The sequence below is a fragment of the Eptatretus burgeri genome, chromosome 8 (genome assembly GCF_056783735.1).
Source record: "Eptatretus burgeri isolate ZD-2024b chromosome 8, Ebu_testis_v1, whole genome shotgun sequence".
NCBI classification, from domain to species: domain Eukaryota; kingdom Metazoa; phylum Chordata; class Myxini; order Myxiniformes; family Myxinidae; genus Eptatretus; species Eptatretus burgeri.
In genome coordinates this window covers 18447884-18473105 of record NC_140968.1, presented here as the reverse complement: position 1 = coordinate 18473105, position 25222 = coordinate 18447884, and the positions used below count along the sequence as shown (strand labels likewise).

Below are 25222 nucleotides of genomic sequence, written 5' to 3'. Positions count from 1 at the left end.
ACCTCTCAAAGGCTTGCAGTGGCTGCTGGTTGCGTCATTGCTGGGAGTGTGGCTGTGCCACTGATGTAGTGCCCCTTGTAAATTTGAGAAGAAATTTGGAATTTGGCCAGCATGCCAGTGATGGCTTGCCTACTCTTCGAGAAAGATGCCATGGGATCTTTAATATCCACCAACTAATGCTGTGAGAGGGGATGCTCAGTTGAACGTTCATCCGAAGGACGGCACACACATTGATCCCTTTCCCTCTCTATGAAACACCACTGTGACAGTTTATAGCCATGATGGGATTCAAACCCAAGCTGGACAACTCGTGCAAGTGTGCCTACCTCAAGGCCATTCTGTCTGCCCACATGAGGTGAACAAACTGGCTGCAAAAACCCACATTGATTAGATATAATACAGAGTGAAGAGAAGAACATGTATAAGCTTTCCTTAACATAAGCATTGTGTCCCTCGCAGGTCATCGGTGAAATGGACAACTTCTTGGAATGGCTCCAATCACAAGGTCTGAGAGCAGAAACAGCCCAAGCAGTGATCAGTGTACTTGAAATTAAGAATCAGAAGGTTCTTTTAGCTTGTACAGACTCCGATTCATTGCGAACAGAGCTCCTCTCTCTTGCGCAAGATAAATTGAAATTTGCAATGTATGCTGAATTCTGTAAATTTGTGAAATCTTTTTTGAAGCCGCAGGTTGTCCAGCTTGCAGGCTCTTCTCTGTTGGGAAGTCTATTCGTCAACTTGGAGAATGTTATTCGAGAACTTTCCAGTTTCTGCCAAAAGTTTAATGGATTCCAAAATGTAGAGCTGGAAAATGTTCTTGGTTTCCGGGGAATCGGTTTCAGTGACGTCTGCAACTTCCACAATCAGGATGATGGATTAACACCCAAGTCTGGTACGTCACTATTTTATGCACCCTTGCATGTCAAGAAATACCTTGATGTTCAACCATTAATGTGTTGTTTTTCTTTCTTGTAACGTATGGAATCTCTTTTGGAACAATTTGGTATTGTTGGAGACGTTTAGATTCTTCATATACAGTCATTGTTTTTTCTTCTGAATTACAAATTGCAAAGTGTTCCATGTTTAACAGCACATTTAAGTTATCCGCATGCAGGAAATAGTTTGTTTAACACTAATATTGGCATGGACGGTGTGAAAGACATCCTATGGGAGAAAGCATTGTGGAAGAGATAATATCTGGGCTGTAATTTGCAGCCTGGATTGAGAGATCTGTCAGATTGAGCGGAGGCCTCAGATGTTTGAGGTACACACAGAAATGGACAGAAGAGAAGGTTTTGAGTGGGCGTAGGCTGAGATGGTGTGGGTAGGAGGGGTCGGGTTCGGTGCAATTTCTCCAATATAAGCATCATGGGTTTGAGGGTGAGATATATATATATATATATATATATATATATATATATATATATATATATATATATATATATATATTATTATATATATACATATATACATACATACATACATACATACATACATACATACATATATATTGTTGTCAACAAAAATATATTGTCACTTAAACTTGATGTTGAAATAAATGTATTGTTATAAATCTCTTCTTCTTCTCTCGGCTGCTCCCGTTAGGGGTCGACACAGCGGATCAACTGTCTCCATTTCGCTCTATCCTCCACATCTTCCATTGCCACTTCAACCACCCGCATGTCCGCCCTCACCGCATCCATGAACCTCTTCTTTGGCCTCCTCTTCTCCTCCTGCCTGGCGGCTCCGTCTTCAGCACCCTTCTCCCAATATACTCCGCTTCCCTCCTGTGCACATGTCCAAACCATCTCAATCTCACCTCTCTCACTTTGTCTCCAAACCGTCCTACCTGTGCAGTCCCTCTAATATACTCATTCCTTATCCTGTCCATCCTCATCACTCCCAACGAGAATCGCAGCATCTTTAACTCTGCCACTTCCAGCTCCGCTTCCTGTCTTTTTGTTAGCTCCACCACCTCCAAACCATACAACAGAGCTGGTTTCACTACCTTCTTATATACTTTCCCCTTAACTCTTGCAGCTACCCTTCTGTCACAAATCACTCCTGCAACTCTTCTCCACCCACTCCATCCTGCCTGCACTCTCTTTTTCACTTTTCTCCCACACTCTCCGTTACTTTGGACAGTTGATCCCAAGTATTTAAACCCATCCACCTTCCCCACCTCAACTCCTTGCAACAGAACCATACCACCACCCTCCCTCTCATTTACGCACATGTACTCCGTCTTGCTCCGACTGACTATCATTCCCCTTCTCTCCAGTGCGTACCTCCACCTCTCAAGGCTCGCCTCAGCCTGCTCCCTACTCTCCCTATAGAACATGATGTCATCAGCGAACATCATAGTCCATGGAGACTCCAGTCTGATCTCGTCCGTCAACCTGTCCATCACCATTGCAACCAGGAAAGGGCTCAGAGTCGATCCTTTGGTGCAATCCCACTTTTACCTTAAACCGTTCTATAATTCCTACCGCACACCTCACCTCTGTCACACTGTCCTCATACATATCCTGCAGAATCCTCACATTCTTCTCCACCACTCCCGACTTCCTCATACAATGCCACAACTCCTCTCTTGGCACCCTATCATAAGCTTTCTCTAAATCCACAAACACACAATGTAACTCCTTGTGGCCTTCCCTATACTACTCCATCAACATTCTCAAAGCAAACATCGCATCAGTGGTGCTCTTTCCTGGCATAAGCCCATATTGCTGCTCACAAATCGTCACCTCTCTTCTCAACCTAGCTTCCACTACTCTTTCCCACAACTTCATGGTGTGGCTCAACAACTTTATCCCTCTGTAATTTCCACAGCTCTGCACATCACCCTTGTTCTTGAAAATAGGAACCAGTACACTTAATGTCCACTCCTCCGGCATCCTCTCACTTTCCAAGATTTTATTAAACAATCTGATTAACAGCCCCACTGCCATCTCTCCTAAGTACTTCCATGCCTCCACTGGTATACCATCTGGGCCAACCGCCTTTCCACTTTTCATCTTTTTCATAGCAGTCCTCACTTCATCCTTACTGATCCGCTTCCACTTCCAGATTCACGATCTCCACCTCTTCCAACCTTCCCTCTCTCTCTCATTTTCTTCATTCATCAGATCCTCAAAGTACTCCATCCACCTTCTCAACACACTCTCCTCGCTCGTCAGCACATTCCCATTTACGTCCTTTATCACCCTAACCTGCAGCACATCCTTCCCCGCTCGGTCCCTCTGTGTTGCCAATCGGTATCAATCCTTTTCCCTTCTTTTGTATCCAACTTCTCATACAGCTCGTCATATGCCTTTTTCTTCGCCTTTGCCACCTCTCTCTTTGCCTTTCTCCACCACTCCTTGTACTCCTGCCTACTTTCTTCATCTCTCTGACTATCCCACTTCCTTTTCACCAACCCCTTCTTCCTTATACTTTCCTGTACTTCCTCGTTCCACCACCAAGTCTCCTTATCTTCCTTCCTCTGTTCAGATGTCACACCAAGTACCTTCCTAGCTATCTCCCTCACCACTTCTGCTGTTGTTGCCCAATCATCCCACCCATCTTTACCACCATCCAACGCCTATCTCACCTCCTCCCTAAATTTCACGCAACAGTCTTCCTCCTTCAGCTTCCACCATCTGGTCCTTGGTTCAGCCCTCACTCTCTTCCTCAACCTCACTTCTAAAGTCATCCTACAGACCACCAATCGATCCTGTCGAGCTACACTCTCCCCTGACACCACCTTACAGTCACTAATCTCTTTCAGGTTGCATCTCCTGCTTAAGATGTAATCCACCTGTGTGCACTTTCGACCACTCTTATATGTCACCCTGTGTTCCTCCTTCTTGAAATACGTATTTACCACTGCCATTTCCATTCTTTTGCAAACTCTACCACCATTTGCCCTTCCACATTTCTCTTGTCGAGACCGTACCTACCCATCACCTCCTCATCCTCTTTATTCCCTTCCCCAACATGCCCATTGAAATCTGCTCCAATCACCACTCTTTCATCCTTGGATACACTCTCCACCACTTCATCTAACTCACTCCAGAAATCTTCTTTATACTCCATCTCACACCCCATATGTGGGGCATATGCACTGATGACATTCATCACCCCTTCAATTTCCAACTTCACACTCATCACTCGGTCAGACACACTCCTCACCTTCAATACCCTCTTGACATAATCTTCCTTCAGGATTACCCCGACACCATTTCTCCTCCCATCCACACCATGGTAGAACAGTTTGAAACCACCTCCAATGCTCCGAGCCTTACTCCCCATCCACTTGGTCTCTTGTACACACAGTATGTCCACCTTTCTTCTCTCCATCATATCAGCCAACTCTCGCCCTTTGCCAGTCATCGTCCCAACATTCAGAGTTCCAACTCTCACCTGCACACTTCTACCCTTCCCCCTCTCCCACTGCCTCCGGACTCGCCTTCCCCGTCTCCTTCTCCTCCTTCGCCCAGCAGTAGCACAATTTCCACTGGTACCCTGCTGACCACCGGTACCGGTGGCGGTCGTTGGTAATCCGGGCCTCGACCGATCCGGTATGGAAATTCGTTTTGTTGTCCGCATAATGATTTGGCATAGGTTTTTACGCCGGATGCCCTTCCTGACGACACACAGGGATATGGTACACCTATTCTAATCGGGGCATACACCGGGCCCAGTACAACAGGTACTCATTTCGCCGACCTCGGAAGGATGGCAGGCTGAGTCAACCCCCTGGTGTTTTCGACTCGACATGGATATATATATATATATATATATATATATATATATATATATATATATATATATATATATATATATATATATATATATACATATATACATATATACATATACATATACATACAGTGTGGAGAACAAGTATTTGATACACTGCCGATTTTGCAGGTTTTCCCACTTCCAAAGCACGTAGAGGTCTGTAATTTTTATCATCGGTACACTTCAACTGTGAAAGACAGAATCTAAAACAAAAATCCTGAAAATCACATTGTATGATTTTTAAATAATTAATTTGCATTTTATTGCTTGAAATAAGTATTTGATCACCTACCAACCAGTAAGAATTCCGGCTCTCACAGACCTGTTAGTTTTGTCTTTAAGAAGCCCTCCCATTCTCCACTCATTACCTGTATTCACTGCACCTGTTTGAACTTGTTATCTGCATAAAAGACAGCTGTCCACACTCTATCAATCAGACTCCAACCTCTCCACAATGGGCAAGACCAGAGAGCTGTCTAAGGACATCAGGGACAAAATTGTAGACTTGCACAAGGCTGGGATGGGCTACAGGACAATAGGCAAGCAGCTTGGTGAGAAGGCAACAACTGTTGGCGCAATTATTAGAAAATGGAAGAAGTTCAAGATAACAGTCAATCTCCCTCGGTCTGGGGCTCCATGTAAGATCTCACCTCGTGGAGCCTCAATGATCATGAGAAAGGTGAGGGATCAGCCCAGAACTACACGGCAGGACCTGGTCAATGACCTAAATAGAGCTGGGACCACAGTATCAAAGAAAACCATAAGTAACACACTACGCCGTCATGGATTAAAATCCTGCAGCGCACGCAAGGTCCATCTGCTCGAGCCAGCGCATGTCCAGGCCCATCTGAAGTTTGCCAATGACCATCTGGATGATCCAGAGGAGGAATGCGAGAAGGTCATGTGGTCTGATGAGACCAAAATAGAGCTTTTTGGTTTAAACTCCACTCGCCGTGTTTGGAGGAAGAAGAAGGATGAGTAAAACCCCAAGAACACCATCCCAACTGTGAAGCATGGAGGTGGAAACATCATTCTTTGGGGATGCTTTTCTGCAAAGGGGACAGGACGACTGCACAGTATTGAGGGGAGGATGGATGGGGCCATGTATCGCGAGATCTTGGCCAACAACCTCCTTCGCTCAACAAGAGCATTGAAGATGGGGCATGGCTGCGTCTTCCAGCATGACAACGACCCGAAACACACAACCAGGGCAACTAAGGAGTGGCTCCGTAAGAAGCATCTCAAGGTCCTGGAGTGGCCAAGCCAGTCTCCAGACCTGAACCCAATAGAAAATATTTGGAGGGAGCTGAAAGTCTGTGTTTCCCAGCGACAGCCCCGAAACCTGAAGGATCTGGAGAAGATCTGTATGGAGGAGTGGGCCAAAATTCCTGCTGCAGTCTGTGCAAAACTGGTTAAGAACTATAGGAAACGTCTGATCTCTGTAATTGCAAACAAAGGTTTCTGTACCAAATATTAAGTTCTGTTTTTCTGATGTATCAAATACTTATTTCATGCAATAAAATGCAAATTAATTATTTAAAAATCATACAATGTGATTTTCAGGTTTTTGTTTTAGATTCCGTCTTTCACAGTTGAAGTGTACCTATGATAAAAATTGCAGACCTCTACGTGCTTTGTAAGTGGGAAAACCTGCAAAATCGGCAGTGTGTCAAATACTTGTTCTCCCCACTGTATATTAATTCAGTGTCCCAATGGGGCTTCAACTCAGGACCTTTTGGATCCCAAGCCACTGCCCTAACCACTGTGCCAACACCAGGCTTTGCGGCAACGCTAACACCAGGAGCAATTCCAATCACTGGTTGTTGCAATCCTTTTACTGTGTTTCTAATTTCAACAGTTTCTGTTTTACCAAATTTCTAGCTACTTCACTTATTTGTTAGGCCTCCTCTTCCCACAATTTCCACGCTTCAAGATCTGGCTCTGGTTCTAACTTATCACTTGTCCGTTGTTCTAATCGACATGACAAGTTATTTATAGTTTCTGCTCTTAAAGAGCCCCATCTTGGGAATGGGCATGGGTCTTCCTTTGTCCATTTATGCCATAATGCCAATTGGGTACATGACAACTCCATACTTCCCATACATCATTTCTGCCATGGTATTCGTGGGTGGGGCATTCAATTTTAGCTTTGTTTTATTTCCCATTTTCCTTGATCCTTCCTCAGGTATCCTCGGGCTGGTCAGTATTTCCGCCTGGGGTGTTCCTGGGCTGGGTCGGGTGTCTGTCACACCTTTCCACGAACCCTCACACTCCCTTGCACACCTTCCACACCCTTAATCTCCCACAACACCCTTGTCTCTCGGAGATGTCTCAGGTCACCCTCCCAGGTTTATTCCCTGCAATCTCCCCTTTAGACCCTGTCCTGCAGAGGTTTCTTAGGTGAGCCTTCCAGCGTCTTCCCTCAACCTCCCTCCGGACTCTAAAACCTCCCGGGGTAGCCCTCTTTTGATGTGTAAAAAAGCTCCCTCTTTCCATTCTTTTAAGATAAGGACAGATTACAAAGAGCAGCGAACCTGTATGTCCCGGTGCGAGAAAAAGAGGCAGTTCTTACCTTATTGTTAAGCCGGCCAGCTTCTGTCCTCTTTTTGTCTCACCAAGCAAGAAGTTCCCCTCTTTTCCTCTGCTTTTACCCCTCGCCAACTATGCCAAAATGTCGAGATCAGGTTTTCACGGCTGATTGAAATCAAGCAATGTCTACACCAATCGTCATAGAGGAGAGCTTTTAATACGCATCAAAGTGTATACACGAGAGTAGAGAAGCACAGAATACCTACAGTATATCAGCTCAGTCAAACTCTCGCTTGCTCAACAGTTTAGCTTGATTATATATATATATATATATATATATATATATATATATATATATATATATATATATATATATATATATATATATATATATATATATATATATATTGTTGCGGATTCGCGCCCGCCGGCGTGCGGACGGCCACGTAACTCGAATCGCGGCACGTCGCCCACCGGACGGACAATCCAGTCGTGACCCTCTCGGACTAACGCCGGGAACTAGTCATGGGTGGACCTTTCGGTCTCACCGCGATCGTGCCAATCGGCCCCCGCGTGGGATAGGGTTGCTCGCCAAATTCGACCTACCTAAGTACCCACACGGAGGGTCGACCGGGCGATCGCACCTCGCCGCAGGTCGACTTCGGACACGGGCCACTTTAAGCGGCCCGTTCCGTACTATCGGGATAACCGAGCGGTGTTATTCGTCGGCCTCGACGGTTCGATTAATTATCGGGCGTTTTAGCCCAAGACCAACCCTTTACGTGAAGCAAGATGGAGATTCAATGAAAGAAAAGACGAAGCGAAGCGGGAAAACAGTTCAACAATAAGCACATTTATTTCGCGATGAACGGAAAGCACACATATACAATTCCACCAAAAGCACATGTAAAAGAAGAAGACAATGCAATATTACACAAAAAGCAAATGCAACAATGCAGATTTATCCGACGACCGGGCACACGGCAACACTTATACAATTTTACTTCACAGACGGCGCCGACAACACATATTCCCAAAGCAAAAGAAAAGAGAACCACTCTCCAGGATGAGGGGGTTGGCGGTCCTGGGGCCGAGACCGTGTCGGGCCTACCCGTCTGATGATGAGACGCGGAGCGGCGGTGGTGCCTCAACTCCGCGGGCCTCGCGGACAGTGTCTGGTAGGAGGTGGGAAGGGGGCCCCCTTTGTCGCACTATCTCAGCGCGGGGGGAAACAGGAGGGGGTTGCTGATGCTCGGGGAAAGGAGGATATAACCCTGTCTCGGGTCCCGCGGCGAGCGTCTCCTCCTCCACCTCGGTCGCGTTGCTGGCCTCTCCCTGTGCCGCTCCCGGCACCGACGCGAGCACCCCCTCGTCCGCCTTCGCCGCCGTCACCTCTCCACAGCTCCGTCCTCTTCACTCCGACTAGTACCACTTCTTTCCAGCTCCACCGACGACTCTTGAATTCCGCACACTCCACTCTCTTCCAACTCAACTCTTACTCCACTTGTCTGACGAACGCAGTCGTTTTTATAAGCCCCGTGGCTTCGCTCTGTCACCCTTGACCCTCTGCCTCCGACCCTTCACCTCTCTTGCTGGCTCCCCATTGGCCCGAGGAAAAGTGGGCGTGAATGCTTTTTGATCCATGAATTTGCATATAGCGACCGCCCTCCAACGCCCTGGAGGCGGGGCCAAATCGCCCCTCGCTCACCGATTGGACGGAACAAAAGTGGGCGTGAGTCGTTTTTGATCCGTTTTTCTGCGGAAAGTCCGTGATGTTTTTGAACACGCTGCTCGGTGCGCGCCCCGCACGAGTCCAGCATCGGTGCCCACGAGTGGCGCGAGATGACGGTGATGCGATGGTGGCGAGTTGTGACGGTAAAGGTCGTGGCGGTTGTGGTGAAGCGGCGTTGTGGTTGGTGGTTGTTGTGATGGCCGCGTTGTGGTTGGTGGTTGTTGTGTGATGGCTGTTGAGACGTGGTTGGTGGTGGTAATAATGGCGGCTGGTCCAAAATAAAGATAGTAAAAGAAAAACGGCTATCCTGAAGAGTCGCAGCCCGCATGAATGACATTTATTCCCTCTAGACAACGGGTTTGGGCCTAACTACACATATACTTACCGAGATATCTCACCTAAGGGACCTGAATGGTGGTTTGCGAATTTGGTCAACCACAACACTACCCCCTCCCCTTTTTACAGACTCGTCCCGAGTCGTCAAATTCTCGTGTGCCATCATGTGTAGTTTTCCCCCAGTACATTTTACCTACGGATCCCTGAGTGTGACATTCATGGTATTCGTGTTCCCAAAATAAATAACCTAAGGGCTGAGTAACTACCTAAACAAACTCACTCACACGGACGACTTAAATAAAATTGCCGGCGCTAGGACAGACATGCCGGGGGCGCACTCATATTTACAGTACATCTTAACCTTAACTTACAAATTTTACACTAAACCATGGCCCAGGATCAATGAACTCTGCAAAAAGAAAGCAGTTAGCAGGGAGCCAGGCTGCCCGCATGCAGTCTCTGGCTCAAATAATGCAGGTGACAGGGAACGTGGCCGGCTGCTCACACGCAGTCCAAGGCCTTCCCTTTTGAACTGAACGCAGTGAACCACAACGGTGCATGGGCTGCACAAACGTAGTCTCCGTGCCAGCTCAAGTGGCACACGCAATGAACACAACGAATGGATGGATGAATGGTTTGAACTGAACGCAGTGAACCACAACGGTGCATGGGCTGCACAAATGCAGTCTCCGTGCCAGCTCAAGTGGCACACGCAATGAACACAACGAATGGATGGATGAACACAAACACGGTGCACGGGCCGCCACTGCAGGCCCGTGTTGTAGCTGCCAACAGGGCAGTTCTTGCAGCTTGCAAACTGTTGCCTTGATCCTGGCGCACATGGCAATGAACAGGGGGGGGGCAAAGCAAAAATTGAACGGGGCTGGTGAACAGGGGCAGTGGGCATGGCATGACAAAGGTAGCAGGCAAACACAGCCCGCAGAAGAAGGCCGTTGCAGGCAAACACAGCCGGCAGATGAACTGGCCGGCACAGGCCTTGAAGTACCACAGCTGCAGATGTTCCGGCCGGCACAGGCCTTGCAGCAACACAGCAGCTGCCGATGAAGTGGGCCGGCACAGGCCTTGCAGTAACAAAGCCAGCAGATGAAGCTGGCCAGCCTTTGCCGTTCAGTGGAGGTTGGTGGAGGGAGTGCGGTGGTGCTGGCCACTTGGAAGGCGGGCTCGGACCTACCTACCTGTCTCCCTCCCACCTATCGCCTTTGCCTGTCACTGTACATACCCACTCCCTTAATTTGTCAAACCCCAATTTAGCCCCAACTTATTTTTTTATTTTTACTTCCCCACTATAAATCGTCCCCTAACCCCCTTTATCGTCCTTGTTCGGCTAAACTATCCTGTCACCTAGCCTACTCCCAACCCCTACGTTCCCTTCCCGGAGGGGAATAAGGGAGAGCTTGCGTCCTGTGTCGAGGCCCAACGAAGCCTCAGAATGGCCTCCCCAGACTTCAGCGATCTAACCCAAAGTGGGTCCAGCGGCCCACAACGAGAGCGAGGGGATGGATGGTGCGGAGGGGTACACTTCCTAATCTACCCTAACCATTTAACTGTTAAACTACCCCGGGGCTTTCAACAAGCGCCTCTCGCTTAAACTATTGGTTCTAACAACCCAGATTCCCGTCGCCTGTGTTGGTGTCCTCACAATTTCGGGCCTCGCCCCCCAATTTTCTCTCCGTGCCCTCACACGGTCTCATGGCTGGGACACGTGGCTCCCTTTGGCAGGCACGACCCTCTGCCGATTATCCGACGATGGCACCCCCGGGCACTACACTGCCTCCGAGCCTACCAGCTCCCTAACACCGGGGAGTGCCCCCCTATGGCACCTCCCCTGAAACGCACACGTGGCAGGCTGCCTTCCCAGGCCCCTTTCCGAGGGTCTCCCATGCCCACAACACTGCCCACGCGGCTAATGGCGCCCCGGGCCCCCGCACCAAGCAGGCGCACCCGTGCCCACTACGCTATCCCGGCCCCCCATGGGCCCTTGACCTACCACAGCCGACTAGCCTGGTGCCCGGGGTACCCACTCAGCGATACTCACTTTTCGCAGCCACGCTCCCAGCCCATCAACAGGGCTCCTGCACCCCTCCAAACGGGTTTCGAGCCTACACTCCCACCAACAACAAAACGACTTCCATATTTGTTAATTTGACTAACCCAGCTAACTCACTCTACACTGACCCCGGGGTCCCTTGGGCGGGAGTCACTCCTCCCCCCCAATCACTCATCGCACCATGCATTCCCCATTCGCTCCATTCACACAGACCCGCTGGCCTCACTCACTCACCAAGCACATGCTTCCAGTTCACTCACCAACTCTTCAACACACTCACCGCTGAACTCTGCCATCCTCCTAACTACATCCCCTAACTAACTCGTGCTCCCACGTCGTCCCTTAAACTACAGCACGTTCCTTTTAATCTAAGTAGCTAAACTACGTCCCCTCTACACATCCACAAGTCTGTCACTGTCTCCTAACTCCAAAATAACTTTTATTTCCCAACCTAAAGCTCATCTAAATCCCTCTACCTAATCCATTCCACGGACTCCATGAGGACTTACCCCTGCCCCATGGAGTCGGTCTAACTAAGCTAACCCTTCCCCCTAACTAGTTTCCATCCTGTGCCCCGGTCAAGGGGGTCTTCCACCCCTTGCCCAGGAATCCTGTGCACCCGAAAGTGAGGCTTGTTGTTTTTTTTGTTTTTTTTCATGCGCATCACCAGCGCGGCAACTCGCACACTTTGCACCTGCCCGTGACGTCATGCAGCTGCACGTGTTCCTCGTCCCTCCTTGGACGGTACCATCCGGCAGGGATACCCCTCCTGCCGGATTCCAACCCCACGTGCAGCCATGACGTCACCGTGCGCATAAAAAAAACACAAGCCCCACGTCTCGAGGGGTTCCCCACGCGAACACATGTGCTTTGCCCGTTGGAGCTTAACACACACGATCGCGTGGAGAACCCGTCCGGTCCAAATCCGTTTACCTGCCTAAACTTTGTCCATCCGCGGGATCGGCAAATCCACCGCTGGCGTTTCCGGACCGGGACTTCACTCTCGCAAGCGAGCACGTGGGGGCCTCGTGCGTTGCACAGCACGGACCTCGTGCTCACTGCTGGGTGAACCCGGCACGGTCCCCAAAACAACTACAGCCGCTACTCGGCTTTCTTTCCTCCCATGTCGCCGTCGTCGCCATTCGACACACGCACACCTGCGTGTCACGACGCTCACACACCTCACCATTACATTCACACCGGGAGACGCGGCTGCGTGCTCCCGCATGCCAACCGACATCTCCCTCACATACCGCTCTCTCACACACACGGTCTCCCTTGCACTCGGCCGTTCACTCACGCATGCTACCTCCCTCGCACACGTGGCTCCACGCACTCGCGGCCTTCCACTCACTCGTGCCATACTACTCATACACGCGAGGGCACTCACCCGCGGTGTTTCATCCACACACCGTCCCTCACTCACACACGCGGGGGCACTCACCTGCGGTGCCTCACTCACACACACGGCGACACTCACACACGGTGCCTCACTCACACACGCGGGGGCACTCAACCGCGGTGCTTCATCCACACTGGCCGTTTCATCCACACACACGGCCTCTTCCACACACGGTGCCTCATCCACACACGGCGTGCTGGGAAGCACGTACTCCGGCACCATCGCCACCACACCACTCACACACGGGGTCGCTTCCACACACGGGGACGCACTCACACCTTGCACCACACACACAGGGACAACTACACTGGGGATTTGTGTCCCCACAAGGGTCTCCGGGGCCTCTATACCCCCAAGCTCTCCGAGCACCTGTCCACAGCACTCCTCCTCTCAACCTCGCAAAGCACGACCGAACTCACCTGGTCGTGACTCGCTTCAAGGGGGCATGCTCCCTCCCCTCGTTCCTGGAGGAGGCCATCCAGCTGCTCGCACTGGGCCTCCACCCAGTCCGCGAGCTCACCCCCATTGTCCTCCACTACCTCCGTGTGTGTGTGTGCGTCACTTACCCCGTCTTCATCGTGCAGTCTTCCCTCTATCGTTCCCATCTCCCGTGTCTCTGCCAACTCTTCACCCTTTACCTCCCTTGTCTCCACTATTTTTATTTCCTTTGTCGTCACCTCGTGTCTCGTCTCACACGTTTTGGTCTCCCCATTTAATTTTTCCCCCTCGGTCACCGCCGCGACCCTCGCCCAACACGTCCTCCGAATTATTTTTTCACCCGCCTCCACCGCGGGCCTGTCAGCCGTTGCACCCCCTCCCAGCTCGTTCGTTCCTACACGTGGAGTCGCCATTTTAAGCTCCCTGCTAACGGCCTTCATGCCCGCCTGCAGGCTTCGGCCCATGTTCTGCGTCTCACCCCGCAGCTTTTTCGTTTCTTCCTTCATTTGCTTGCTCATGCTTTTTATTTCGTTTATAAATTCATTTGCGTTTGTATCCATCCTCGTTTTCACTTCGTCCATTTGCTTGTTCATGTCTTTCATTTCGTTTTTCATATCCGCATTTATCTTCGCTGTCATTTCCGCATTCATTTGTGCCAGCATGGTGAATAGCTGGGCCATGTCGGGTGCGCTTGGGTGAGCCGTTTCGGCAGGGGTTGGGGAAGGGTTTTGGTGGAGAGGGGGAGGGGAGGTGTCATACACCGCGGCCGCTGCCGCACCCATTTCGGGCTCTGGGTTCAGTTGGGCGAGTTCGTTTTCCTGTACAACCAACATTTCCTGCACGGGGATTTCATCCTGAGCCATGGATTCTACACATTCTACATCCATTTCTAATACCCCCGGCTCCCGCTCGCCTTGAGACGCCATCTTGCTTCTCTTAAAGGGTTAATTTAGCTCGCTTGTAATTTGGAGGGAATCGGGGGTCGCTCCTCTCACCCCTGGACCGATTCCCGTGAATTTAATTGGAGACAGGAGAGCCCGTTTTCCCGTTCTCTGATACCAGTGCCGCGAGGAGGGCGATGGGTTTATATCGCACGACCTGACACCAGTGTTGCGGATTCGCGCCCGCCGGCGTGCGGACGGCCACGTAACTCGAATCGCGGCACGTCGCCCACCGGACGGACAATCCAGTCGTGACCCTCTCGGACTAACGCCGGGAACTAGTCACGGGTGGACCTTTCGGTCTCACCGCGATCGTGCCAATCGGCCCCCGCGTGGGATAGGGTTGCTCGCCAAATTCGACCTACCTAAGTACCCACACGGAGGGTAGACCGGGCGATCGCACCTCGCCGCAGGTCGACTTCGGACACGGGCCACTTTAAGCGGCCCGTTCCGTACTATCGGGATAACCGAGCGGTGTTATTCGTCGGCCTCGACGGTTCGATTAATTATCGGGCGTTTTAGCCCACGACCAACCCTTTACGTGAAGCAAGATGGAGATTCAATGAAAGAAAAGACGAAGCGAAGCGGGAAAACAGTTCAACAATAAGCACATTTATTTCGCGATGAACGGAAAGCACACATATACAATTCCACCAAAAGCACATGTAAAAGAAGAAGACAATGCAATATTACACAAAAAGCAAATGCAACAATGCAGATCTATCCGACTACCGGGCACACGGCAACACTTATACAATTTTACTTCACAGACGGCGCCGACAACACATATTCCCAAAGCAAAAGAAAAGAGAACCACCCTCCAGGATGAGGGGGTAGGCGGGCCTGGGGCCGAGACCGTGTCGGGCCTACCCGTCTGATGATGAGACGTGGAGCAGCGGTGGTGCCTCAACTCCGCGGGCCTCGCGGACAGTGTCTGGTCGGGGGTGGGAAGGGGGCCCCCTTTGTCGCACTATCTCAGCGCAGGGGGAAACAGGAGGGGGTTGCTGATGCTCGGGGAAAGGAGGATATAACCCTGTCTCGGGTCCCGCGGTGAGCGTCTCCTCCTCCACCTCGGTCGCGTTGCTGGCCTCTCCCTGTGCCGCTCCCGGCACCGACGCGAGCACCCCCTCGTCCGCCTTCGCCGCCGTCACCTCTCCACAGCTCCGTCCTCTTCACTCCGACTAGTACCACTTCTTTCCAGCTCCACCGACGACTCTCTTGAATTCCGCACACTCCACTCTCTTCCAACTCAACTCTTACTCCACTTGTCTGACGAACGCAGTCGTTTTTATAAGCCCCATGGCTTCGCTCTTTCACCCTTGACCCTCTGCCTCCGACCCTTCACCTCTCTTGCTGGCTCCCCATTGGCCCGAGGAAAAGTGGGCGTGAATGCTTTTTGATCCATGAATTTGCATATAGCGACCGCCCTCCAACGCCCTGGAGGCGGGGCCAAATCGCCCCTCGCTCACCGATTGGACGGAACAAAAGTGGGCGTGAGTCGTTTTTGATCCGTTTTTCTGCGGAAAGTCCGTGATGTTTTTGAACACGCTGCTCGGTGCGCGCCCCGCACGAGTCCAGCATCAGTGCCCACGAGTGGCGCGAGATGACGGTGATGCGATGGTGGCGAGTTGTGACGGTAAAGGTCGTGGCGGTTGTGGTGAAGCGGCGTTGTGGTTGGTGGTTGTTGTTGTGATGGCCGCATTGTGGTTGGTGGTTGTTGTGTGATGGCTGTTGAGACGTGGTTGGTGGTGGTAATAATGGCGGCTGGTCCAAAATAAAGATAGTAAAAGAAAAACGGCTATCCTGAAGAGTCGCAGGCCGCATGAATGACATTTATTCCCTCTAGACAACGGGTTTGGGCCTAACTACACATATACTTACCGAGATATCTCACCTAAGGGACCTGAATGGTGGTTTGCGAATTTGGTCAACCACAACAATATATATATATATATATATAATATACACTTCGTTCTGCTCTTCTTGTGCTGTCATCTGTTTTCATGATCTTCCCAATTTCATCAGGTTTCTATTTGAAAAGCCATCCCCAGAAATAATTTTCCTTTGAGGTAACAGAAACAAAACTCTCCCCCAGCACTGCGTTCCCTCCCGGACTGGCAAACCATTGATCTTTTTATTTGCACGAAGACCTGTTTTGGTTAATGTGACAGGCAGATCTTTATCACAATATATATTATCTTCTCATTCTACTCACCAGATGTTCCATTTTAAAGATGAATCAACAGAATGAACACAACACCTGTTTATACTTTTTAAACGTTACTTTCGATCGTTTAAAGTATTTTCACGAATAATGGCTGTTTTTCAGTGTTGGGAGATGTTCAACAGCTCCCCCCACACACACACACGCATACACGTCTACTCGCACTTCCGCATCGATGCAGTCACCACCAAGCAGAGGCGTGCTGCACGTCCCAGACTACTTGGGCCGCATGGCGCGGGGACAGGACAAGCGCGGTGACAGCGCCAATCGCAGTTTGTCGGGGGTGCCCGAACGGGCATACAGGACTGACGTGACCCTCGGTGCAGGGCTTTGGGCCGTGTCACGCCGGATGTGCGAATGAGACCGCTTTCAGCCCCAGTAGCCTGGCAGGGCAGGCCTGGGACCCAATAGGAGAGCACGATTCGGAAGACTGCGCGTCGCTTCAGGTCGTCACCCCACCCTTTGCCCGGGGCTTATAACAGGTGGATCGCGAAGCTGTCTGCCCTCTCTGTCTCTCTCTAACTACACCTGCCTGCTTTGCCCACTTCGTCCGCCTGCCTCACCCACCTCTCCACCTGCCTCGCCCTCTCCTTCGCCTCTGCTCCACACTCTCTTCACTGCTGGTCTGCCTGCCGCGGCATCTACATCTGGGGTTGGTGTGCGACAGATGTTCCTCTGGAACAGTAGGGAGCAAGCGCTTCCACTAACCCCGGCACAGTGATTAAGCAGGAGATAACACGCCGACTCTCAAGGTGGGATCGCTCAACGGAGCGTCCCCAAAGCATACTGGGTTGCGCGGTCGGCCGACCGCTCAAGGTATTGCAAGGCTGTTAGTCCTCATCTACTCTCCATCCTCCTAGTTATTCAAGCTTCATCAGGTGTGTGTGTGTGTGTGTGTGTGTGTGTGTGTGTGTGTGTGTGTGTGTGTGTGTGTGTGTGTGTGTGTGTGTGTGTGTGTGTGTGTGTGTGTGTGTGTGTGTGTGTGTGTACATATATGCTGAGATCAGGTTCCACCGCTGATTGAGATCTAGCAATGTCCACACTGATCATGGTAGAAAAGATCCTTTAATTCACATCAAACATGGCCATGGAGAGAAAGACATAGCATACATGCAGTAGGTCAGTTTAGCTTGATATATATTGTTATGAATTTGGGAATTCGATTGCACACAACATTCAGATTCCTTTAGTCAGCTATGTTAAGTGCTTGTTCCCCAGATAGCTCACCTTCCATTGTTTAAATGTTCAGAAATCGATTAGATGTGCTACGGATCGATTTAATAGTTAGGGAATGAACAATGGAGACATCCCTCCCCCTCTTCTGCGAAGAGGAAGAAGAAGAACCCTGCCGTCCCATGACTCATGATGTCAACAACTCCCTCCCACCCATGGTTGAGTGGGGGATGGAGCACGAGGGCATGAGTCATGAGTCAGACTGGGAGCGGGGGAAGGGCGGGAGAAGGATAAGAGGAGATCTTTTTTTCGTTGTTCGTGGTGGAAGTTGGAGTCATAAGCTTTTTGCTTCGGCAGAGAGGGTAGTCGTTCAGCAGACCTTCGGGTCCTGTTTGGCTTGGGTTAGGGTTGAGGCCTTCGGAAGCTTTTTGCTTCGGCTGGCTCAGTGAGCTTCGACTGCGGCCTGGCTCGGGAGGATGTTTTTTGCTTTGGTAGTTCAGTGAGCTTCAGCTTCTGCTTGGCTCGGGAGAGCTTTTTGCTTCGAGCTGCTTTGTTTGGAAGAGAGTTGAGCTGGTCGCTTGGCTCGAGCTGCGAGTGGTGGCTGCTTCTTCTTTGTTCGTGGAGCTCTTTGTTCTCCATTTTGGTTTCCGGCTTGGTGCGATTCATCGACCTCTTCTTGGAGGTGGATCCTCGGGGAAGCGACGTATCGACGGAAAGGATCGGCGCCTCGTCTCACCAGCATGTGTTGAGAAGCACGGGAGGATTCGCAGAGCTCGGGAGGGATCGCGGCTCGCGACCATTGGATCCAGCTCGCTCTCGCTGAAGCCCGGGTCTGAACAACTTGAAGACCACACGATGTGGAGAGGTTCGAGATAGGCTCTGGGTTTCAGCTCACCTGTCCTCCGAGCTGGAGCCCGTTATTAAAGGCCTCTGCCACCATTTCTTGGGTGTGTGTGTGCGTACGTGTGTCCGTGGGCCTGTCCAATAAGTTGGAAATTGTTAAGTGCTTTGTGTGCTGTAAATGTTTGCATTGCATTTCGTATAGACGGTCGTAGTTCTTTTGTCGTGCTTTTGTTGCTTGTGTAATTGCATACGTGTTTTGCCTTGTTTAATTGCATACGTGCTTTATTATAATAAATGTCCTTGTGTGAATGTAAACCTGTTTGTTGTGTCCTCTTCCCTTAATTGAGCTGCCATCTTGCACTCGGAATATAGTTGGTTTTTAAATAGCCGGTAAAGTGATCGGGTCCAACGGGACTGCGCGATAATACCCTGCTCGGTTATCCCAAAAGGAAGTGAGCTACTTAAGCGGCTCGTTTCCAAGCGGTCCCGTTGAGGTACAATCTCTCGGTAACCTACCCGCGCAAATAATTAGGTAAATCGAAGATTTGGCGATCGGACCCTGTAGCGCGGGTAGAGTTCGGACAAGGTTGTGGTGTGGTTACAAACACACCCGTGGCTGGTTTCCGGCGTTGATCCGGAAAGCCGCGACTGGATTGTCCATTCGGTGGGCGAAGCGACCGCTATTGGTTTGACACGGTCGCTCGCACGCCGACGGGCGGGGAAATCTACAACAATATATACACTTTGTTCTACCCCCCTTGTAGTGCCATCTGCTTTCATGATTTCCCAAACTTACATCAGGTTTCTATTTAGATTCCATTCTCAGAGATCATTTTCTTTTGAGGTAACAAAACCCCCAGACCTTTTTTCTCCCTTTGGACTGGCAATGTATGTTTCTTCCATTATCAGGAAGGTCTGTTTCTGGTTATTGTTAGCTTTAGAAAATCTTGGGTGACAGGAAGGTTATTCTCCAATGCATTTCACCCTTCGTTCTCCTGGTAGAAGTAGAAACAGCTGTTAAACTATACCAAACAGTGCTGATTTATGATCGGGCTTCTCCAGGCTCAAAGTAATGTTGCTACAAGGGCCAACGAGAAAGCCAGATGTTCAGGAGAGAGACAGAGACAGAGACAGAGACAGAGACAGAGACAGAGACAGAGACAGAGACAGAGACAGAGACAGAGACAGACAGACTACTTGCTTTGATTACTAACAGTCAAGAACTGTAGCTTGCTGAGAGCATTCCAATAAATGCTTTGGCTTTTTCTTTTAAATGCTACATTCAATTAAGCAAAGGTAATCCTGCTAAAAAATGGCTGTTCTTGCTTAGGAGATGTACAATATATATATATATATATATATATATATATATATATATATATATATATATATATATATATATATATATATATATATATATATATATATACTGTATATTTCTGTGATGGCACCTGTCCTAGCATAAGTTAAGATTTTAGAAGATATAACAGGATAAGTCTGCTCTGTGTCTACTTTTGTAAAATGTTTGCCTTTTTGTCGCACCTCACAAATTCCTTACTATCCCTGTTGTACATAACAATAAGCCCTATTCACTGTGCCACATACCTTTCCTCACCTGATTGTAAATAAATGCTTTGTATGGAAATGTTCCCACCTCGTTTTCGTCTTTTCCTTCATTGGTCCAGCATGGTTCGTATCCAAGTCTAGCCGGGACGTTATCCCCCAATGATCTCTTCTTCGAGCTGGTACGTTCCTTGGCAGTTGCGCTTGGCTGCATCTGATCTGGTAAGGTGATCCGGTTTGAACAAGACTTATCAAGGACGTGCCCCCGGTAATTAGATCGCGTGACCATTTTAGGTAATCGGTTTCCATTGGATGGAGGACCCTATGTCACGTGGTTGAGTTATTGGCATTCATGGTTGATTAGTGATGCAACGTGTCACGGAGTTATCCATGTCCAATGGCCTGCGATTCCAGAGAGTCTTGTGGGAACCCGAGGTAGCTTCCCACCCCCAACCCCGGTCTTCTCACCCTGACACCGGTTCCACAAAAATATGACAATTTCTCGTTGCACACACCTCGATTTATCTCCCGTAATGTCGGCGGCATTATGGAGCCTCCTTCCTAACAGTGGAAGTGACTTCCGTTGGAAACTACCTATTGATCGGATTTATATTTGGCAGTGTTTTAAACTTCATGTCCTTCATTTTCAGATGATGTCTATCCTGTAAATGTGGAATCCATACGACACAAAGGTTCATCTGTCTCAGAAACTTTAAGATCTGCTTCTGTGAAGAAAGATTCAGATGTTCATTTGACAAACGGCAGGACTGTCTGTTCTTCAACAGGTGAGCAGAAACCCACTAAATGAACATTCAATCTTTTGACTTGATGATTTAGAACATTTTTGAAATCGTGAAATATTTTGCATTTTGAGTTTGACACAAAAAACGTAAAATAAGCTCTTCTTCTTTGTTTTTGTTAGAAAAATCAAGAAGTCCAGTTGGGCAGATAAGGTCCAGGAGAAGTTTGATAGTGAAGAAGATGTCTATTTTGAAGAAACAATCCCAAGAACAAGACTCACGATCTTCAAAATACAAGTGCTCGTCTGGTGAAAACAGCACAAAGATCAATGTTATATTAAACAAACCCAAAAAGGTTATTGAAAGGCAAACATGTAAAAAGTGTAATATATGCAGTTTAGATATTACTTCACTGAGAAACATCAAAATCCACATGAGGACCCACAGAGGAGAGCGCCCACACAAATGTTCTGTCTGTGATAAAGGTTTCTCTCAAAAGGCCCATTTGAAATGGCATCTGAGGATCCATACAGGACAGCGTCCTTACAAATGCTCTGTCTGCGATGAGGGTTTCTCTGAAAAAGGAAATTTTGAATAGGCATATGAGGATCCACACAGGAGAACGTCCTTACAAATGCTCTGTATGTAATAAAGGTTTCTCTCATCAAGGCAATTTAAATGTCCATATGAGGATCCACACAGGAGAACGTCCTTACAAATGCTCTATCTGTGAGAAAGGTTTCTCTGAGAAAGGCACCTTTAATAACCACATGAGGATCCACACAGGAGAGCGTCCTTACAAATGCTCTGTATGTGATAGAGATTTCTCCAACAAGAGCTATTTGAATACGCATATGAGGATCCACACAGGAGAGCGTCCTTACAAATGCTCTATCTGTGAGAAAGGTTTCTCTGAGAAAGGCACCTTTAATAACCACATGAGTATCCACACAGTAGAATGTCCTTACAAATGCTCTGCATGTGATAGAGCTTTCTCTCGAAAGGGCTATTTGAAAAAGCATTTGAGGATCCACACAGGAGAACAACCTTACAATTGTTCCATATGTAATAGAGGTTTCTCTCGAAAGGGCTATTTGAAAAAGCATTTGAGAATCCACACAGGAGAACAACCTTACAAATGTTCCATATGTGATAAAGCTTTCTCTCAAACAGGAAATTTGAAAAAGCATGTGAAGATCCACACAGGGGAGCGTTCTTACAAATGTTCCACATGTCATAAAACTTTCTCTCAAAAAGGAAATTTGAAAAAGCATATGAAGATCCACACAGGAGAGCGACCACACAAGTGCTCTGTCTGTGATAAAGGTTTCTCTCAAAAGGCCCATTTGAAATTGCATCTGAGGATCCATTCAGGAGAGCGTCCTCACAAATGCTCTGTCTGTGATGAGTGTTTCTCTGTCAAAGGAAATTTGAATAAGCACATGAGGATCCACACAGGAGAACGTCCATACAAATGCTCCATATGTGATAAAGGTTTCTCTCGAAAAGACCATATGAAAATGCATTTGAGGATCCACAGCGGAGAGCATACAAAAAGAATGGACAATAATACAGGAACTAGAAAACGAAGCATCCTACAAATACCTCGGAATAGAAGAATGCTTCCAGGGACAACACAAAAAAGTGTCAAATAATCAGCAAGAGAGTATCTATGCAGAATGAGAAATTCTGAAGTCATCCCTCTCTCCAATGAACAAAACCAAAGCTATAAACCAACTTGCAGTGCCGGTATTCCAACATAGCTGTACAATTATAAACTAGCCACTATTGGAGATCAAGAATTTTGACACCAAAGTACGGAAACTTCTAACTATTCATAAGATGTTCTCCAAAAACCAATGCAAACCGAGATTGTACTTGCCAAGACAAGAATGAGGAGGCGGTGTGATGGAGCTTCACCAAGTGTGTGGAACACTGTGTGTTGGACTCACAGAGGATGTGAATAGCTCAACAGACTTTTGGATGAGATTTGTACACGAGCAAGAAAACAACAAACCAGAAAAGGGATCCTTACTCCGTTGAGCAACAAACTTGAAAAAGCAGGTGCAAATGATGGATACTTCACAGGAGAACAAAACAGAAACAACCCCAGCCCCAATGATTTCAAAGAAACAAAGAAAAACTGCAAATATAAATATCAGCAGATGTACTCTAACAAATGGGAGAATGACAAAAGAGCAGGAAGATTTTAAAATGAGCTGTACAGGACAGAGATCGACAAGCAATGCTCCTTGGAATGGCTAAGAAGGTCAAATTGATTGCGCTGGAGAATGAGTCATCTCAAGATCAAGGACACTACACCAATGCCTTTAAGAGAATGGCACGATTGAACCAATCGGACGAATGCAGGTTTTGTGGGGTAGAAACAAAATGTACCAGTCACCTCCTTTTGTGATGTGAAAAAACTCCAGGTGGAAAATCTGCACACAGAAAGACATGACAGCATCGGTTGAGTAATCCACTGGCACATCTGCAAACATTTCAACAATCCGGTCCCAGAACAATCATGGAAATGCAAACCAAGTCCGATCCTTGAAAATGAACAGGTAATGCTCACGCATGACAAGATGATCCTGTCAAGTGTGGACATCACAAACAAAGCATTGCATTTGGAAATGGTGATCAAACACAAAAGGGAAAAATCAGCATTGTTGATTGTGGTTCCAGTTCCGAATGATTTTGGATGAAATGCTACAAAAATCAGGAACATGACAAAATACCAGGACGAATAAAATGAGGTCAAGATGACTTGGAGATTGAAGAAATCTGAAATTGTACCAGTGATGGTTAGAGTTACAGGAATGATAAAGAAAAACCCTGACTGAGTACTTAAAAATCATTTCAGGGAAAGTGGAGGCTATCACAAGTCCAGTGAAGATTTTGAAAAGAGCTCTTGGAACGAGAGTTCATGAATCATGATCCTATACCAAAAGGCCATGGAGATTTTGAGTTTTTGAGAACTTCCTCCCACCTTCTCAAATCCAAATGAAGATAACCAATGAGAGCCTACTGAGAGACTGCATGTTTCTTGCATATATCTGGGAGAGAGGAAGCACGTAGAGGTTGCAATTACAGAAATGAGTCAGAAGAAGATGGAGACCACTGACCTTTTGGCGATGGTGAAGTGATAGGCCCATAGACTCGGCTTCATCATGAGAGATGCCATTGATCTTGAAAGCATTGGTTTCCATAGCATCAACCTGAACAAGTTGTGAGCCAGGGGAGCCAGCGCAGGTGGGAGAGCAGTACTCCATTAAGCTATGGATGAAAGCCTTGTCAGTGGATAGGAGCTCAAGTGTGCCAAGGGAGGAATATTAACAATGGAGGATGTCCAGTCTGGTTTTGGAGGCCAACTTGGAAATGTGGCTTGCCCAAGAGAGATCATGGCTGAAAGTGAGACCCAAGAATTTGAGTGACTGAACCTCTGAAAGAGGGTTGTTAAGAAAGCAGATTGGTTTGTGGTATGGTTCTTGGGGGACATAGGGGGTGACAGATAGATGTTTGACCAGTTTGTGATTTTTGTCAGTCTGAAGAGAGGGAAGAGACAGCTTCTGTCTGTCAGAAGGATGAGGGATGTTGTGGCAGAGAGTGGAGTCATCAGCAAAGAGAAAATGAGGATTTTCCAGAGACATTGAAGTCATGAATGAAGATTAGGAATAAAATGGGGCTGAGAACACTGTGATGGCCGTTCTCCAGACTTGCCAGGGAAATGAGAATAAATGATTCCATTGAGAGCCAAGTGTTTGCGCAAGAGTGGAGGAAGTCAGTAATCCAAAAATGCAATTGGCCTTGAATTTGATAGGCAGACAGTTTGGAGAGAAATCCAGTATGCCAAGCTGTATCAAAAGCTGGAGATATACCCAGAGAGATGGCCATAATATCATGTCCTTGACCAAAAAGGCCTCCAATCATTGTCGGGTGAGTAAAGGCAGCATCTCCAAGGTAGGGTGACCTGGTCTTAATCTAAATTGATTACTTGAGTTGAGACTGTTGGAGAAAAGGTATGATTTTATGTCAACTGTGATGATGGATTTCATGACCTTGCTGAAGATTAGAAAATTAGCTGATTGGTTTGCAGTTAAGGAAATCCATTTTTGCAACTTTTTATGTGATGTTGGCTGACTTCCAAGCAGATGGAAGATTACCTATTGTAAATGACAGGGTGAAGGGCAGAGAGAGAGAGAGAGGGAGAGATAGAGATAGAGATAGAGATAGAGAGAGAAAGTGCACGAGTCGCAGAGCAAGTTTGTAGGACACGTGAGCTGATGCAGTTTCAGTCGGAGTCAGAGTCAGAGTCAAGGGTTGCAAGAAACTTTAATAACTTATCAGGTGCAAAAGACACAGAAGACAGGAGCAGTTGAGATATACATATATATATATATATATATATATATATATATATATATATATATATATATATATAT

The 25222-nt window shown here is 48.1% G+C and overlaps 1 protein-coding gene across 8 annotated transcripts in view; it reads left to right on the top strand.

The window, feature by feature from the left end:
* Nucleotides 1-25222, top strand: part of LOC147021229 (uncharacterized) — a 76843-nt gene that overhangs the window by 42932 nt on the left and 8689 nt on the right. For 3 of the 8 annotated variants that reach the window (XM_085893651.1, XM_085893650.1, XM_085893653.1), the window contains exons 2-4: nt 460-892; nt 20688-20822; nt 20960-24716. In XM_085893651.1, the coding sequence (XP_085749777.1) occupies nt 21341-22432 (1092 nt within the window). In that variant the 5' untranslated portion in view covers nt 460-892; nt 20688-20822; nt 20960-21340 and the 3' untranslated portion in view covers nt 22433-24716. Of the gene's footprint in view, nt 1-459; nt 893-19887; nt 20823-20959; nt 24717-25222 lie in introns of those variants that run through there. The other 5 variants (XM_085893655.1, XM_085893657.1, XM_085893656.1 and 2 more) reach the window with 5 other exon arrangements.